The following is a 19,711-nucleotide window of genomic DNA, read 5'->3' as shown; positions in this document are numbered from 1 at the left end:
TGGGATTAGGAACTATGGACTTTTCAGACACCCATCATTCCTATGACTATTGTCCTTGATGGCTGGGGCTGATGGGAGCTGGAATCCAACAATATCTGCAGTGCCAGATATTGGTTCATCATCCCTGTAAAACTAAGAAGGCCAGAGCATTTAATTTGCCCAATAGAGAATGCACTCAGGAAGTTCTTGCTACTTCCTGAGCAGCCAAATCATCCTCAAATGTTTCAGGACAAGAAAAGGGAAAGAACAGGCAGCCTTTATACATGTATCTCTTATGTCATACCACTAATTATCAGTTTGGATACGTAGAACCATTCTCTCCCTCAAATGAAATTACATAGGAAACCACAGCAGCCTTCAGGGAACATGGGAACTATATATGTACACAAACAAGGTTTGAGGTTGCATACCAGGACATTGTGTGTTGTAATATACTATGCTCTTATGTAATAACGTTGTGTTGTGATTTTTCCATAATGGATAAGAGGATTGCTTCAGATAATTGAAAGAGGCAGGGTTTCAAACTAAGTGTCCTTTTAATTACTGACAGTCCCTTTATTGCTTTTGCCATTCATGCATAGCAGTTTTCTTTAGAATAGGTGATCCAGCTAAAAGATAAACATGTTTATTTCAGCCTCTCACCACTGTGTTATTTCCAGGCATTGTGTAAACCAATATATATACTCATGTCTTTTCAAACTGGTATGAAGAGAGAGAACATGAATTAGGAAGATTAGCAGAGAAGGAAATTAATATTGAATGTTGTGTAGGAATATGCAAGAGTGCCATCTTGTGTTCAGCAGGAATGACAATGATTGTAGTAGTCTAAGTCTTCAATATGTATTTTAGGCAGATGGAATCTACACCTATTTTATTACTGCTGATCTTTGTAGCCAAGGCTCCCCTTGCTAGTAGTTTGATAAATGCATTTGAACATAATTTCTAAAGAATATATATTCCTAGACCCATAAGACTAGAACCTGTCTGAGTCCCTTGATTATTATTATTTTTGCTTTTATATGCTCTTACATGTTTTTCTACTGCTGTTTTATTGGTTTACGTTGTATTTGTTTTGTTTTTCTATTATTTACCACATGGAGGTGTTTTAAATATTAAGCAGTTGATTAATGGTTCTAAATAAATAACGTTCACAAGGTTAATTTAATAATGCCAGAATTACTTGATCTTGGTAGATGTCTCAGAAATACCTCAGAACTCTTGCCCTCCGCGCCCCCTAAACATGCTCTGGGAAATTGGAGGAACACTCAGAGCAGGTTTAGGGGGTGCAAGGGGGTGAGGAGTCCAGTTTTGTGAGCAGACCTCATTACCCACCTAGTGCTACACTGAATTCTACCCATGGCCTCTTGAATGTCAATTAATAGTTTTAGCCTCCTCAATCTAAACACTTTCATTAGGTTACAAGACCAAAAAGAAACACAATTCAAGTGTTGTTGTGATAAAGCTCACAGAAATTGTGTAAAATCTCCTCAAACCTGCCTGTGTTGTGGTCTGCAAGCAGCCTGAGAAAAACTGAGCTGCTTTCAGTAATGGTTAATGAGCCAGAATTTTTTTTCGGGGGGGGGGGCAGGAGTGCCAATTGACATGGGCCTATGATTTTGAGGGGGCCTACTCCAAGACTCCCTGGTATACCCTCCAACATTTCTCCAATGGAAATAGGGACATCCCATTCCATAAGGATAATTTTATTATTTATACCCCACACATCTTACTGGGTTGCCCCAACCACTCTGGGCAGCTTCCAACATATATAAAAACACAATAAAACATTAAACATTAAAACAAAAACTTCCCTATACAGGATTGCCTTCAGGCGGCTCAGGGGTTGCATAACTCCATACCCTCCAACTTTCTCATATGAAAATAGGGACATCCTAAGGAAAAGTGGGACATTCTGGGATCAAATCAGAAACTGGGACGGCTTCTTTAAATCAGGGACGCCCCTGGAAAATAGGGACACTTGGAGGGTCTGCCCTAGTAGATGCAAAGGGGGAACACTGGTAAAGATTATTGAAATGGGGCCTACATCTCCCATCTGGCCTGGGCCTATTACAAGGTTTGCACGGTCTTGAGTATAAAGAACCTACTTACCTGTTCTGAATAGTCCAGTAGTCAACATGAATGGCATTTACAGATATGCCAAATAAGAGTCCATAACAATTTATTTGCACATGTATCCATTTGACAAAAAGCTGAAGCACGGATAGGATTTTGCAGCCACAAATCCTAAAGAATGGAGTCTGATGTGTCTATGTACTCAGTCTAATTCCTCCCACCCATGTCTTGTTCCATGTCTCCCAGAACCTCCACTCACTCGTCCGGCTTCCTTTATTTCCTCACAGTATCTACAAAAGCCATTTTAAAACTATCTGGCTGCGAGATACTTCCTACAATCCTCGGCTTCTTTACAAATGAAGCCTCTCCTTCAACAATATTTATGTATTTAATAAAATGTATAACCGCTTAAGGGATGCGGGTGGCGCTGTGGGTAAAACCTCAGTGCCTAGGACTTGCCGATTGTCAGGTCGGCGGTTCGAATCCCCGCGGCGGGGTGCGCTCCCATTGCTTGGTCCCAGCACCTGCCAACCTAGCAGTTTGAAAGCACCCCCGGGTGCAAGTAGATAAATAGGGACCGCTTACTAGCGGGAAGGTAAACGGCGTTTCTGTGTGCTGTGCTGGCTCGCCAGATGCAGCTTGTCACGCTGGCCACGTGACCTGGAAGTGTCTGCGGACAGCGCTGGCCCCCGGCCTCTTAAGTGAGATGGGCGCACAACCCTAGAGTCTGTCAAGACTGGCCTGTACGGGCAGGGGTACCTTTACCTTTACCTATATACCGCTTGGCTGCAAGAACCGCTAAGCGGTTTATTAAAATGGCCTGTTTTAGGAGCCTGTGAAACCGAATGGTGGAAGCTACCACACTTTCTCGTTTCACTGATCAGTGCCAAGAGTCAAAATACTTCTGCCGTAATCCTCTGTCCCACCCACCCTGAAATAATAACAGGACTGCTTGCTAAAAAATGCTGTATTTTTATTACATAACCACAGCTACAATTCAGGTGAAAATCAAACAGCTAAAACCTATCACCACACTTGCTGTCCCAAGAGAAGCTTCACATGGATAGACAGATGTTATACAGATGTCAGAGAACATTTAGTCACAAAATGGTGGCAACTCTTGGTATTAAAATCCACTCATTCTCCAAACAGCTCTGGAAATAAGTGTCTCATGACAAACCTAGCTTATTTACCCAAAATTGTGGCTGTGGTCAATGCCTTTGAGGACGTTTTCTAGAGCAACTTGGTTGTCGGTAGTAAAAATGAGTGAAATTGGCAACAACAGGAAACAAAATTTTGGACTAATCCTTAAGAGGAGAGAGCTACCCATTTATTTTAGAAGGCACTGTGGTAAAGACACTGCACTTTTGTGGGCTTTGACTTCTAAAATACTTCAGAAATCAGAGTCTATAGCCCTGGCTTGGTTCCAGGTTTGCTCCTCAGCTTTGAACATCCTGACACCTTTCTAAAAAGCAACCTTAAAGTATTTCTGTCCTTACCTTCCTACTCTTTTACCTCAAGTCCTGGAAGAGCAGCTCCTGTTTGCCCCACACGGTCTCCTTTAACAACTATCTGAGAAGCAGTGGCAGCTTCATCTTGTCACTCAACCTCAAACAGGTTGTATCTGTTAAATAATCAAGACCTGTGGGCCCAGAGGAACCTGAGACTAGGGTATTTCCCCCTCTCCCTCTTCAGGCTCTCTAGTTCCCAATCCTCCCCCCGTGTCTTTTATTTAAAATCTGCAACTTTCTTTTTTTTGGGGGGGTGTCCCTAAGTCATTTAGAAAATTTATTTTTTAAAAATACAGTAAATAAATGCTATAATGCTTCACAAACAGGCTAGGCCGTAGTCTGAGGCAGATGGGATAGTAACAAACTCCTTAATCTGCAGCCTGAGGTAACTGACGCTGCAGCAGCCATAGTTGACTGTTTTCTAGGCATATTACCAATAAGATACACAATGCTGTTTAGGTCCCTTCCCCCACTCCAACTCGTGTCTCAGATTACAATAGCACCCATAAGGGGCTGGGGAGGGCGGCTTTGCAATCTGAGAAATGATGCCAGCAACCTATCAGGCCGTCTGCCATAGGAGGGAGGACACCACTTAGATGGGTGAAGAGTCATGCTGAAACCACAAATAACTTGCGACTGCTTCCTGATTTGTTCAAGGGCAAGCCAAGATAAGGAGTGACAGAGGTACATCGGGTTTATCTTTCAACTTTATTTTTAAACCAAAAGCAGCATGGGGGAAGCCTGAGCTTGAACAGAGAAATGGGGGTGGAAGGAGAGAAGCGACTCCTTAACCCTTTTATCTTAAGCCATTTTTTTTCTGGCCAAAATAATCCTTTAGTTCATTTTTTCTCCCGTGAAGGGAAAAATATATATACAGGCACACGGTGTGTGTGTGTGTGTGTGTGTGTGTGTGTACTGCAGGCAGAAAAGCAGTTGAGAAAAGTGAGAGGGATCTTAAATGGAAAGAATGAGGGACAGGATTAAGCAGCCAACTCTCTCTGTGTCTGTTCCCTTCCTCTGTTCAAGCTCACAGCTTCCAGAGGCTGTTTTGGTTTAAAAATAGAGGCGTATGACTGGCATGTCCCATTAAGTTCGGCCCTCTGTCTTCACACCTCTGCATCCTTTTTTGGGGCCACTAAGGTACTGCAAGCCCAAAGAAACAGAAACATCTCATTTGCAGGAAATGACTTACTTTTCCTTATAATCTTCCAGAAAATATATATTTCAATGTCCAACATTTTAACTGCTTGTTAAAAATCAAAATAAAGCTCTTGTGTAACAGGTGATGCCAAACACAGAAGCAGAAACTTTTACTTTTGTAAAGAGACTTTGCTATAAGAGGCAAATCAGACCTCATTCAAAGTCTCACATTCTCCTCTTGACCTTAATAAGCTGATTTGTATTTTCACTTGAGAGACTCCAACAGCCCATCGTGCAAACTGGCTTAACTGCCAAGTCGAGCAGTTTGGCAACATGGACAGAAAAAAGTAACACCCAACTTTTCCATCGCAGCTGCAGTCATGAGGGAAATCCTACTCATGCTTAGGCTATGATTCATCAGCTAATTTTTGGCATGTGAGGGCCATCTATTTAATGAAGAGAAATGATGTTGGAGGGAAACAAAGATAATGAATGGTGGAACTGAGTTTTTAAAACTGCAAACTGGATTTCTCTGACAGAAGTGCTCATGTAACAAACTAAGGGAATTTCCGCCAGATATGGAAATACTTTGCTGGGAACTGACAAAACCCAATTATACTAACTGTCCTCTTTGAACTTCGGAAGTTAACACTTAAAAAAAAAAAACATTACTAGAAACACAAATTTTCCTTGGGAGGGTAAAGTTTAACCTTTGGTAATTTGAACACAAAGTATTCTGCTGGGAATCCTATTCTCAAATGCTGACACTCAAAAGATTGATTTACGACCTAGTGGCCAATCACTACTTTTGGACATCACTGGGGCGAAGCATGGGGTGCCATAAATTTATGGTATCACCTGAGAATAGAGTATGATCTGTAGTATATGCAGATTTTTCTAGGGAAGTGATGGCAGAACAGCACCATAATCGTCTTCAGATTAATCTTTGTAATGGTTACACCACAGAGCACTTCCTAGCACTCAAAAGGATGAACTCTGGTTTTGAAGTACAATACTCATTTTACCTGTCAGTTGACTAATTATAATCCACAGATCACTAGACCAGAATGCTGGGACCCCATACACATTTCTCTTGTTGCATCTCTCTCAAAATATGAGGAAAGTAAATCCAGGGTTTTAAATTGCAAGTCTAAGTGATAATAAGACTGAGCTTGGTTTGCAAATCTACATTTTTACCACATACCTGCTGATCTTAACCACTTTGTTCCTTCCCACTAGTTGCAGAAAGTAATCCCTGATTTAGCACTATGTCTGATCCAAAGCCATGGATTGTTTGCTCCCCCAAAATCCACAATCTCTGGTTCAGACATAATGCTAAATCAGGGGTTGCTGTTTCTTTTGTGCACCTAGTGAGGAGGAGCAAGAGAGCCCAGACTGATGTATTCATGGTAAACCAGTGTGTGTAAACTGGGATAGAGTGTTAGACTTGGACTATGAAGAACCGGTTTCACATCTCTGCTCAGCTACAAAATTCACCAGGGCAAATCACTCTCTCTCAGCTTTGCCTATGGAATAGGTTTCTTGTGAGGATAAGGTGGGTAGAAATCCTTGAGGGAAAGATGGTAAATGTAAGAACAAAAATAAAATGGCTGATACAATTGTTATCTAAGAGGAATCCTATGAGATAAGAGATTGATATATAAGGCTTTTAGGTTAGCCACATGATATTCTTATTACATACAGTTAATGGGGGTGCAAGGTACCTGCTAGAAAGCACTGTTTAGGGAAGCTTTTAATGTTTAATAGACTATTGTATTTTAATATTCTGTTGGAAGCCGCACAGAGTGGCTGTGGAAACCCAGCCAGATGGGCAGGGGATAAATAATAAATTATTATTATTATTATTACAAAGGGTGCCTTGAGTCCTCCTTTCTCCATGCATCTCTTCTACCCAATAATGACATGAAGACCTTACATACTTCAACAATATGAATCAATGGGTGCTTACAAAATGACATTTGGAGTTTTGTCTTTTCATTATTGTTGTTAAGTGGCTGTTACCATGGCCAATTTGGTCAGGTAAAGTATGGGGTTGCATAGGTGTAACCACCTACATTTCCTTAACCACACAAATACATGCTGAATACATGACAGCATAAAAATCAATCTGTGGTCATCTTTGCATTACTCTTGCAAAAAGCTATTTCTGACAAGATGGAATAAATCCTTAATTATTATAACCTCATCACAGGGGTGTAAGAAAGACACTAAAGCAAGGATGCGTTTCATATACATATTTATATATATTTCATGTACAAAGTTACATTCTGAACCCCCAAGGATTCAATAATAAATACTGAAATAACTTCACTGCTATATGAGCTTTCTGGCTCACAGAAAGAAGCCTCAAGTTTTAAACAGACAGCAATTTTAATGCTGCAGTATCCATCTCAAGGTTACAGAGGCAATTAAAATTCAGCATAAAGTGTCTAGACAACATTTTCAGAAAAATTAAAGACCATAAAATGTGTTAAAACATGTTTAAAAGATTGAGAAATGTGCAGCAAAGAAATTGTTAGAGGGAAGGAAAAATATTTAGTGGATAGAACAAAGTTTTGAGGTGCAACATAGGTTGTTACAATATGGCATAACCCTGTTAGGAAAATAAAGTTAGCATCCACAAAGAAATGTGTTTTTTTCCACTCTGTGTCATTTTTACAAATTTAGGATCTTTATAAGATCCTTTATGCACAGGGTCAACTGCAAGAGTGCCAAGTCAGTTTCAGTCCTTTGGTAACTTTCATAATACTCACATGGAAATAAATATTCAGTTACACATTATCTTCAAGACACCATGTTCATTAGAACAGTTAGCATATTAGAAGATTATAAAAACATTTTGTAGTTACTAAGGCAGCCTATGATAAAGTGTCTACACTCTGCCAGTTCTAACTGATCCAACGCAGGAAGACCTTACAAAGAAATGAACAGTATGGCAGGATATATAAATTTCATTTTACCTTTTACCATGCAAGACACATCTATTCAGACAAATCATGTGCTGCATATTTTTGTGCTTGAAATGCTCTCTCAAACTATTAACAAACTGTTAACTATCAAGAGATTCATTCCAACTCCTGATTTTAGAACTATGAGTACGTGATACATAAGACATTCTCAAAACAGATTATTTATTCTTTTAGGCAATCATTTGATGCATGAAATTTAGCGAGCTTTACCACCTATCGTTTAAAAAGTGCGCTGGAACGGGGAGTGTTTAAATCTTAGTGAATGGTGGTGACGCCCACCATCTAAACCTGCTATTCTTTACGACAAGGGATACATTTAAAAATGAACAAGGGAAAGAGAACATGTGCCAATCTCTCACTTGCACTGAAAAATAGTGCTGAAGTCTCTGCTGGACCGTTGACTCCTCTGCTGTGAATAGCACTTGACTTGATGAGAACAGAATGGCTCAGTTTACTCACTACAACTGGCAAGCTATTAAAAATGCTACCCAGGTGCATCTATTGTCTGACAGCAGTGAAGCACTTCGGAGAAATAGCTCCTTAATTAAAAAATAATAATAATTAAGGAAAGCACCACACTAAAATGGAAAATAAGTATGTTTTTCCAAGAATGTGAATGTAGTGATTCAGCCACCCATAAACGATCTGGAGAATACTTTCCAAGAAATCATACCATGAAAGGATTACAGAGGTGCCCACAAGAGTGCAGGATTTAAAGTTGATGGGCTCATGAAACTGTGAAGAATTAGTGAGCATTTCATTTGGACACACAATATTACATGCTGTACATACAGCTAGGAGTGGGTAGTATAAAAGCCAAAATGTGTGTCTTGATACAGTTCTCTGTGCCAAGTTAGGCACATGCACCAAAAGGCCTTTTCCCCCTCTGAACATCCTCTCCAAATTGAATTGTATTCTCTCCAGTGTTGGATAAGTGCTTGGATTTGCAACACAAATGAGTGTGGTGTATTTATGCATGTGAGAGCATTCTGGAAAACAAAGAAGAGAAAAAGCTACATGCTTTTCTGGATCTTCCATAAGGTTTTTAGATCAGGGTTCGTTTTCTCAAATTTTCTAAACACAGCTTAGCCATTTGAAAATGTTGAGTAAATTGTGATCACTTATCGCTTTTGGCATATTGGAGGAAAAAAATCTATTACCAAAGATATTAGACATTCAATAAATTTTAACCACACATTTCATGGTCTAAATACATACTTACCAGAACGTATCTGTTGTGTACAAAATATGGTGCTTAAAAAGTATTTATACATATAAATCTATAACCAATAGACCTGAATGTTGTTTTACTAATTTTTTTTAATCAGGTAAGACGCTCATTTCTTTTTTTAAAAAGCTGCCTAAATAAATATTTACACAATAGATCTCAGCTTAACATGATTTTAAAAAAATTAATGTGTGTGTGTATATATTATATATAAATAGATGTTTCCTTGACAGATCACAAACTGCTCCTATTGCATAAAAATGTTTAGGCAGTTTTTCAAGACTGTTCCTTTTTTTAATTTGAAACGCTTTTGAAAATCTTCCATTCTGTCACTAAAATCTGCTCCCATCTAATGGGAATAGCCACAGTCTCTTGGCAGGTACCAGATGAACATTAATATTTTAATTCATACTTTCCAAGAAATGAAATATTAGGAAGCTGCTACACCTTTTAAGGAATTAAAAGGCTAGCATTCAATTGGGGAAATCTGTAGCAAAGGAGATCACTCTTTCCAAAGCTTGTAGTAAAACAGAATGAGTTGGATGGAGTTATTTTTGTTTCCTCAGACTCGGGGGTAGACTCCCAGAACATTTACAGTGATTCTGTCCCATTAATGTAAGTGACCACACCATTGCAAGTGATCGGCAACTCTCTGCATACAATTTCACATACATAGTTAAATGGATTATGAACAACAATGCATCTGGAACCAATTTAGGGGTGATTTTTCACTTGAGTAGTTAAAAGCTCTCAGCTAATTTGCTCCCTGTTTGAGTCTGTTTACGTCACGTATCATGAACCTGACCAGCTGGGATCCAAGATGATAGGTGTGCAAAGGTGACCTATCCTCTGCCCAAGGAACATACAATCAGGCTGCAAATAATTCTAAGAATGTCCTTTGAGATTAATCAAGATGGGAACAGCTTGATTACGTCCCAAGTACATAGGGAAACTAGGAAAGGATTCTCCCCATAAAATACCACAATTATCATTATTAAGGGCAGTACTTTTCATCTTTAGTGCTACTGGCAATTAAACAAGAAACTTTATGTTATCAGCCCATGGATCTTGATATGAGCAAAGCACATTCAATACATCAGGGCAAACAAGCTTGGGAGGATTTAGAAGTGAAAAAATAAAGAACTTACATCTTGTTTTAATCCTCACCGAATGCACAGAATGACACTTGGATATAATTCATCTGATATTTTTGAAACAGTACACCGGAAATAACTTTGCTGTTTTACTCAAATGTGCAGATGAATTCAAGATGCTTCGACTAAATTTGTTATAAAAGTGACACCATAAAATAAACTGAATTCTATTGCAGTGGGGCATTTGGGAGACCTAATTACTGTACAGCATTTGTCTGGGGAAACCAATTTGTTCTCGCTGCGTAACACTGATGCAGTAAAACAGCACAAGCAAATTTCTTGTATTGTTAAGGTTTGAGAGGTATGTGATATAAAGTCAAATGGCAAAGAAATGCTCAAATGTAGTGAAACAGGTTCCACAGAAACAAAATGAAAACAAAAGACATGCAAAAGCTTTTGCAGTCTCAAGCCGCTTTCCGAGGGAGGGGCTTATTCACTGCCGCACATAACCTGCCACACTATCAGGTGGCTCCTCTCAGCTTTGGCTACAGAAGGCTCTAGTTGTAGTGCCTCTCCAAGGATTTCTGATTCACCAACTTCATCACCTGGGAAGGAAGGCAGAACATTTTATGTGAACAGGTGATTCCAGGGGATACAAAGAAAGGCTGCAGTAGCCCACTAGAAATTTTAGTCCAAAGGAAAAAACAGCTGTCACCTGAACTCAATGAAAACAGAAATATTACTAAAATACACCATGTTGCAGGTTATGTATGTATGCACATAATAGCACACATATATCCCATTGCCTTCTGCTGCCCGCCATGTCTGCAATGGTACTGCTAAAGTTTAAGAACCACAGAGCTCTTAAAGAATACAACAGTAGCCTGCCCCTAACACAAATGGGTTTCTCTTCTCATTATTATTTGCACTTCAAGACCCCCAAGCCACCCCCAGGAGAATAAAGACACAAGGACACAGAATTTAGGTTAGTCTTAATGGGCAAAATTTAGGCCACAACTTTATTGGTTACAGAATGTGAGCGGTATTGACTTGGGCATTGCATCCACAGACTATGTCTGACTCCTGCCTGCCTTGCAGGAAGCCTGGAAGGGTAAATCACCAGTAGGGAGAGCCCCGCTGATGTGGGTCAACTCGAGCCCCCCTGGGTTCCTGCTGGGGTCATGGCATGGCCCTAGCCCCTCCCCGGGCTTCGGACAAGATCCACACCCCTGGATTCCTTTAACGGAATACCCTTACGCATGATTCCAGAGTCGCGCCGTGGTTTAAATTGGCCCTGGCCACGCCCCCACAGCGTCCTGATTGGTCGCCTGGCAAATGGCATGGCCGGGACACCCTCAGTGTGACATGGGATGCTACCCTGCACCATGCTGAGGCGGGGGTGGGACCTGGTGGCTCAAGCGCAACCCGGTCCCACTTGGAAGCGAAACAGATTTATTAAACTTGCTAGACACATTTGAGAAGCAACTCAAAGCGGCTCCCAACAATAAACAAATAACACATATGTGAAAACCAGCATGAAACAGTGACAGAAAAAAATCTAAACTCTTTTGTAGTCTCCTGGCAGTAATCTGTAACAAGGGCTTCTGGAAGAAGCAGCATACCAGAATTAGGTAAAGGTAAAGGGACCCCTGACCATTAGGTCCAGTTGTGACTGACTCTGGGGTTGCAGCGCTCATCTCACTTTACTGGCCGAGGGAGCCGGCGTACAGCTTCCGGGTCATGTGGCCAGCATGACTAAGCCGCTTCTGGCGAACCAGAGCAGCGCACAGAAATGCTGTTTGCCTTCCCGCTGGAGCGGTACCTATTTATCTACTTGCACTTGACGTGATTTCGAACTGCTAGGTGGGCAGGAGCAGGGACCGAGCAACGGGAGTTCACCCCGTCACAGGGATTCGAACCTCCGACCTTCTGATCGGCAAGTCCTAGACTCTGTGGTTTAACCCACAGCACCACCCGCGTCCCTATGCCAGAATTACTAGGAACAAAATTGGAATAATTTGTATAATTCAGTACAATCTGTTTTATGAAAGGGGGAGGGGGAAATCAAATGTTCTGATAATCACAGGCTTGAATAAATGGGATTTTTTTAAAAAAGGGTTTACTAGCCATAAACTATGGAAAGATGCATCAGGTTCATACCTTCATCGCCGCATTGCTATCAAAACTAGGAACCCAGAGTGGGATTAAGTGGAAAACAGGGGAGGCACAGTGATGGGATTAGTTATCAATGGCTTCCATGGAGTTTTATGGGACACTGTGAACTGATTGCAATTTGAGACACAGCCCAAGATGAGGTGAGTAGTACCTGCCGCTTGTTGAGGATATTCGACGGCCCATCAGGCAGGAAGAACATTTTTCATTTCCAATCCATTGCTATGGATAATCCGGCCTGTCTAAATTGTCGATACAAGTTCATCGACAATACAGAAATATTGTTTAGGGAGTTTTGGGAAACCTTCTGAAATCAACCATCCTCAAATCATAGTTCAGTCAGGGTGGAAAGAAGTGATCATATCTTCTAGCATTTTATTGAATTGTTCTAAGTTAATTAAAGGTTCTTACCCATCCTGAAGTCAATGTACCCTTCTCCTCCACTTATCACCAACATGGATTTTAAGGGAGCCTGGCTGTTGGATTCCTGCGCGGATACGGCAGATTTATCACTGGGTGGCTCTGGGCCTCCTCCTGTCTGTGGACAAATAACCTGACCTAATGTTGGGGGGGAGGAAGCATCAAAAACATTATGATTTATGGAGTACTGTAGTTTGACAAACAAGTTTCCTGAAGTCATTAAGCAGATGCTGACAAACAGTCGTCCATCCCCATCCCCCCACAAACAAAAAGAAAAACCATTCTCGTTGTATTACAAAAAAAAACTTAATGACTGTCACTCCCTGCTTCACTACTAAGTGTGTCTGACCTTCTTGCCTAGATAATCTTAAACATCTTTGCTAAACTATTGTCATCTCTCACGACGCATGAAAAGAAATTGTAAACATTGGGACAGCAAAAATTAAAGTAGCATTCAGTTTTATGACGACTTTTAATTGTTTTACTCTCTGTATGGTTTATTTTTATGCGCTCCGCTAAGATATGCTAGTTATTAAGTGTCTTTCATAAATAAATATTTCTGAGTAGTGACACATTGCTTAATGTTTGCACTGTATAGGTAACCCGCTTAAAATTAAAACTATGGCATTCTTGTAAAAATTGAGAGGTGCAGCAAAGCTGGTATCTCTTTCCCTGAATATTAACAATACTTGAGGGGAGTATTGATGGCTGGGATTCAACGAGGCCTTTGAATTGCACCTTGCTGGTACAATTGGTTAGTTGTTGAAGCAACTAACTATACTTTTTCCTCCTGCATGAGATGATGGAACTGAAAAGCTTGCCAACAAAGCTCCAGTCAGTTCTTGTCTAGACTCTGGTAATCATCTCCTTGCTGGTCTTTCCATCCATTCACCAGCCCGTTTGCACAACAGACTTTCATTGTCCGCAATGAGACTTCCCCTTCCTTTCTTCCCCGCCCTCCATGCCAAAACCTGCTCCAGACGTTTGGAAGTTCCTCTGGAGCAGATTAAGAGTGTCATGGGGAGCTGCAAGAGGGAGGAGCAGAAGGGAGAGCTACATTTTATCTGCTAGCACCATGTGGAATAACATCCATGACCGTCACACTCAGCACGTTAACTGTAAAAAAACCCCTGAAAACTGAATGGAGGAGTCCCACACAAAACTTACCAGGTACTGCAACAAAGAATTTAACAGCATCACGATGCCCATGGAAACAAAGCTGTGCGTGTGCCATTGAACAATAAGGTATAAAGGTCCCAGGTGTCACTTTATCACTGTTTTCATCACCATATACACGTATTACGCTGCCTGGACGGTTGCCAGAACCCGCTGCTGCTTTGTTAGCTAGGAAGAGAGAAAGGAAATGTTTCCCACTTGAAAGGGACAGCTGCAAATATGGCAAAGTTCGGTTTCATCACAAAACCGCACGGTTACCAGTCTAGAAGCTAAAGCCAACTTAGATAAATGAAACAAAAGGGCAAGAAGATGCCGTTTCAAGACAGAGCTGGAAAGGAATAAGACAGCATGCTTAGTTATTTGAAATACCTCAGGGAAGAAAGGGAGTAGTTTGCTAGTCTAGCATAAATTGTACGTTTTTGCAAAACAAAACACACAAAAAGTATGCATGTCAGATTTTTCCACAGGGGAGCCACAGACTGGACTTATTAATGAAATATAGACTTCTAACATAGGTAAATGACGCTCAAGAAGGGAATTCCAGAGGATAGTCTTGTTAGTCTGCTGTAACCAACACTCCAAAGTTCTTTGGCACCTTAAAAACACATTTATTGTGACATTGGCTTCAACGGACATGTCCACAGAGGCTTTTGCCCCAATAAATTTAGCCTGCCTTTAAACTGCCACAGTACTCTCCTTTTAAAGAAAATATTTATTGGCAACCATGATTCTTAAGTTCTCTTAAAGCCAAGAGTTGGGAAGGAGAGAGAGGCAACGAATGGGGGCGTATTTTAAGTCCTTAGTTTCAATTCCACAAAGTGATTTTGTATGCTAGACACACAAAACTATCTCCACTCGTAACACTATCAGAAGAGGGAAAGAAATGTGATTTGTAACAAGAGAAATATGATGTGGATTAATGACACTTATAAGGTTATGATATTACAAATGGTGCTGGAAGAAAAACAAGAAGCCGGCATGAAAAGTTCAGCTGCAACAAAAGATGAAGACACTAAACTGCTCAGCGGGTTTGGTGGTCATTTAGCAAACATAAAAAACTGCAATGCAGGTAACCTCAAGTGGAAAAACGGTTTAGGAACATACAAAGGGGGGGGGGAGTAAATTTTAGAGAAATGGGAAACAGCCTCAGAGTGGCTATTAGAGAAGCCTGAGAAAACAGAACTGTTTTTTGTTTGGGATCAGCACTTACCCCTCAGCCCCAGTAAACGTCCCTGGTGGAGGATTACAGCTAAAGTAAGAAAGGAGGAAAGGGGAAAAATGGATAGGTGTGACAGCAGAGGAGAAGGATTAATGAGAACCCACCACTTGCGTTCTGGTTTTTGATAAGAGCTTTATATATTAAGCTCCTAACTACAAGAAGGTACAATCAGAAGAAGATAAATGAACGTTTTTCTTTCAGCTTCAGTGGCCAAAGGAAGTTGGAGCACCTTTAATATTCTGACATATTGGCAAACTGCGTTTCCCCTTTCTCTCTTTTCTTCAAGAACGGACACCATCAAATTTGACAGGAATAAGACTGCCATCTCCTCCTCCAGGAAAGGGAAAGGGGAAAAAAAGATCTACCAGCTCTGTTTCTCACATTTTAGTTTGTGTGCCAACAAGCAGTGGACATTGTCTTAGGTAAGGGGGTGGGTAGCTGTCCCCCGACTTTTTCCCCTCCACCACCCCCATACTTACCTATTCCTCTGAAGTTCCACTGATGCTGTCTAGGTGGTAAGGATAATGTCACAAACATTATCGTCACAATCGTTAGAACACCTTATATGGAGTTGGGAGCACCTGTTGCTAAAACAACTGGTGGTGGTAAGGATATCTGTCCAGTTCAGCAATCTCTACATATTCTTGCCTATTTAGTCCTAGAAGCATATATAAAAAAAAACACCAATTCCTCTTTTCTATCCTCTAAAAAAAAGTTAACTGCATTTTATTTAAAAAAATGCCTAAGGTGAATGTAGCTGATTTTCGGGAGCATTTTCACCATTTAAAAAACTGTTACAATTCAAAGTAGTTGTTTTTGATTGAATGCACATAATTGCAACGCAAAACCGGACATTTAATGGATGATCAATGTAATGGTACAGCATGGAAAACAATGCATGTGGTGTTCAAAGCAACTGATATGAAAGAATTCATCATTAGCAAAATATACCATGACAACCCACAACAGTCCACCCCAGCATTACACCAATATTATACAAGAAAAGGGTGCATTTTCAGCATAGTGAGAGAAAAATCTGTAGTTATTTAAACATGATTAAATAAGTATTCAAAAATGGAAGCCCCAAGCAGAGAGGTTTTGGGCAAGGATTTATGGAATGAAGTGGGCTGGGTATTAAACAAAATAGTATTTTATAACAGTTTCCTTAATCATGTGTACATTTTAGGCAGATCCAGAAAATAGTTAGAAATTGAATCTAGTTGTCCCTAGCATTTACAAGCTCGGAACAGAAGCAGCTCCCTCTCTATGTCTGTTTTTCTAGCTAGGGGCTGGGATTGTGGCAGCCAGAGAAGAGAAAGTCATCACCTGCAGAATCTATCAGGAATTCCAAAGCAAACAGGGCAGAAGGACGAAAGCAGCAGCATTACAGTTGGGTGGGGTCTATTGAAGAGGGAGAAGTGGCTGATGCAGTGGGAAGATGACGAGGCACAAAGTTGTTAGATAAGCCCCTCATTTGCTATTAAATTAGAAAACTGATGTGTTTTCCAAGGACTTACTTAGCATTACATCTAGTGTGCCCACCTCCGTCTGCTTGCATTTGTAAATACAGAGGAGTATCATCAAATCTCTGAGAAGGTTTGCTGTTGTTTTAGTATATGAAGCTGCCAGTCCCTGAGAATCCCTGTGAAAACTACAGAATCGGACCAGAGTGAAATCGGAAAATTTACCAGAGTTGCTGGAGAACACCAAACACGGGCCAGCACAAGAGTTTATCTGGTCTGAAATAGTGGCATTCTTGTTTAATCTACTTTTCTTATCGCACTTACTTTCTGTTAATGGAATGGAGATAATGACGCCATTGCCTGTCCCAACCCACAACCGATTGCAGGACACCATGAGAGCTGTGATTCTCACAAATGAAAATCCCAGTTTTCCAGTACCTGAAACAAACACAGCAGCACTCATTAGAAACCAAAAAAATACATATCTGCAGGAAATGTCCCATTTTTTAAACCTAACTTTACTCCATGTTTTATAAACAAACAAAAAGAGAAGTTCTGGAAACTCTTTGTTCTTTGAATGACTCGGGTTCTTTAAATCTCCAAACAGTTCCTTAGCTCCATGGACGTCCCCATATAGTTTGATGGCAGATACAATGCTCTGCTGATGGGAAAAGAACTTCACTGAAAAACTGGAGAGCTGCAGCCTGCGTCAACAATACTGAGCTAGCTGGAGCTTTTAAAGATTGAAATAAAGACATGAAGAGGAAACTCCCAAAGTTGAAAGTACAGTGGTACCCCTAGTTACATACACTTCAGATTACATACGCTTCAGGTTACAGACTCCGCTAACCCAGAAATATTACCTCGGGTTAAGAACTTTGCTTCAGGATGAGAACAGAAATTGTGCTCCGGTGGCGTGGTGGCAGCGGGAAGCCCCATTAGCTAAAGTGGTGCTTCAGGTTAAGAACAGTTTCAGGTTAAGAACAGACCTCCGGAACGAATTAAATAATTAACCCAAGGTACCACTGTATAGTAAAGTTCAACTTATTTTGCCCCATGAAAAATTGCGCCTAACATTTCCTATTCTCTTTTCCCAAGGAGACTGTTTTCTCATTTCGAAGGACAAAATAAAGGACCTTAAACTCTGTTGACACTGTAGTCAATGGTCTTCTTAGTGCCTCCCCGTTATGCCCTTGAAGGCCTCACATCTCACGTTTTCCTTAGAGGAAATTACACACAAGACCTTACTACTATTTGTAGTGCAACTAGAACTACATGCCATCACTATGCAGTAATTTGTAGGGTGTTCAGCCAGCAACATTAGTCATCCATGTCTTTTCATTTGTACAAGAAGGTGACTTGTCCGATTCAGGCCAATGACTTACCTAGCATTTTGCTTACATAGGGTTCGATGTCGACATCTTGTAGATGCTGGTAAGTGTGAGCATGATAAAGGCGGAGTGTGGAATCTAAACGGATTGATACCCACACTCCATCTCCCACCCAGGCCAGCTGTCTCACTTGGCTCTCCTTCCTTGGGTGTGCATCAAACGATTTCTGAAATGAATTATAGTTTAATTAAGGAATGCATAATAAAATACTTCTCCAATGCCTCCAGTTTACACATTACTGAGATAAAATAAGATCACATCTCCCCCCCCCCCTCTCAGTAACACTGTTAAGAGAGGATCAGCAATGGCTCTTTTGTTTAGTATGCATCAGTGCTCTAAAATCTGTGTTTTTTTAAAAAAAAAATTATCCTGTGAACCCCCTGTGATCTCCTCCAGCTGTCCTTCAATGGATCAAAGGTAAATCTACTGAATTAGCAATATTTACTAACGGCTATCTTCTGACAGTGATTCTTTCACATATTTAGGTCATGTATAACTTATGATCCTGCTTGCTTGGCCTTCATAGATGTTCTCTTTATGCCATATAATCTCATTTCCTACTTAACCTCCTTTCTTCTAAATGAGTTCTCCCTGATTATTCACCAATTTTAAATGGTTGCTTTAACTTGCCTCTATTTTCATGGCTTTCGGCTGAACCACATAAATTTTGTTTCTGTAGCCGCACCAGACTTTATCGTGTACCACAGTCATACACCGGATTGAATGGTGAGGTCGGCCCAAATCTAGAAGGTGATAGTTTGTCAAGTCCCATTGCCCATCTGAAGAAGAAGAAGAGGAGGAAGAAGAAATTATTAAGGGGATGAGCAAACCTTGTCTGCAAATGTTAATTTGTGTACATGACTAAAATATGTATACTACTACATTTCTATTCACTTATTTTCCATTATTCAAATCCATAACTTTATAGGGAACAGATAAAATCCATAATGGCATAAAGAAGCCTCTGTCAACCTGCCCTTAAGATGTTTCAGGTCACAACTTCCATCAATTCTGACCGCTAGCCATGCTGACTGTGGCAGATAGAAGTTGTAGCGCAAAAACATCTGGGTAGCACCAAACGCAGGAAGGGTGACAAAGAATAAATGCCCAGACACCCATGCCTTACATTCAAGGAATACTCATTTAAGTTATGTGGCGTATTCTTTATAGGCATTCAAGTGCTCTGATAGGCAAAATAAACCCAAAACAGCAATACCACCCACAGAACAGTGGATGTTTAGAAATCATGACACACTGACTTGTACATAAGGCAATAGTTCAGATCTATTTGAACACAAACAAGCAAAAGAGATACCTTCACATTTAGGTATCCTCAACGTGCTCTACGGCGCATCAGTTCCTAAAAGGATGCTACACACAGGCAAATGAGCCTCTACCCATCCATTGCTCATGCACAGGACAGCAGTGAAAACAGCACCAGGCTACCCAAAGGACTGCAAGTATGAAGCCCGCAATGAAGCCGCATATTTTAAGGGGAACAGAGATGAATGGGAAGAGAGGGAAGTCAACATTCTTGATGACTCTTTATACTACTTGGAGATGGAATAAAGCTACATTGAGTCCCATCAGAGAAAAGGGTGGGGTAGAAATAAATAAATTGATGGCGGTGGTGGTAATAGTAGTAGTAGTAGTAGTAGTAGTAGTAGTAGTAGTAGTAGTAGTAATGGAGGACTTCATTTTTTGGTCAATATTATCCCAAGAATTGCAAGATTTCCCACTGAGCAGATGATCTGTAAAGGTCTGCAATGTATCCACATTTTAGAAGCAACGTATCCACATTTTAGAAGCAGACCAGACATATAAATATGTGACA

The 19,711-nt window shown here is 40.6% G+C and overlaps 2 protein-coding genes across 7 annotated transcripts in view; both read right to left on the bottom strand.

Moving 5' to 3' along the window:
• TOB1 (transducer of ERBB2, 1) overlaps positions 1-4,085 on the bottom strand; it is a 109,912-nt gene extending 105,827 nt beyond the window's left edge. Inside the window, exon 1 of the mRNA XM_083487258.1 lies at positions 3,573-4,085. The gene's annotated coding sequence lies outside the window, so the exon portion shown is untranslated. The remainder of the gene's footprint in view (positions 1-3,572) is intronic.
• Positions 4,086-6,964: 2,879 nt separating this feature from the next.
• SPAG9 (sperm associated antigen 9) overlaps positions 6,965-19,711 on the bottom strand; it is a 74,361-nt gene continuing 61,614 nt past the window's right edge. For 4 of the 6 annotated variants that reach the window (XM_083487110.1, XM_083487109.1, XM_083487113.1 and 1 more), the window contains 7 exons: positions 18,508-18,656; positions 17,872-18,043; positions 16,811-16,924; positions 15,015-15,053; positions 13,796-13,972; positions 12,620-12,766; positions 6,965-10,641 (listed from right to left, as the gene is read on the bottom strand). In XM_083487110.1, coding sequence (XP_083343236.1) covers positions 10,526-10,641; positions 12,620-12,766; positions 13,796-13,972; positions 15,015-15,053; positions 16,811-16,924; positions 17,872-18,043; positions 18,508-18,656 — 914 coding nt within the window. In that variant the 3' untranslated portion in view covers positions 6,965-10,525. The remainder of the gene's footprint in view (positions 10,642-12,619; positions 12,767-13,795; positions 13,973-15,014; positions 15,054-16,810; positions 16,925-17,871; positions 18,044-18,507; positions 18,657-19,711) is intronic. The other 2 variants (XM_083487112.1, XM_083487111.1) reach the window with 1 other exon arrangement.

This window comes from Podarcis liolepis (genome assembly GCF_965112155.1).
Source record: "Podarcis liolepis genome assembly, chromosome: 2".
Lineage (NCBI taxonomy): Eukaryota > Metazoa > Chordata > Lepidosauria > Squamata > Lacertidae > Podarcis > Podarcis liolepis.
The sequence above is the reverse complement of the archived record's forward strand: the minus strand, read 5'-3'. Positions and strand labels throughout refer to the sequence as shown.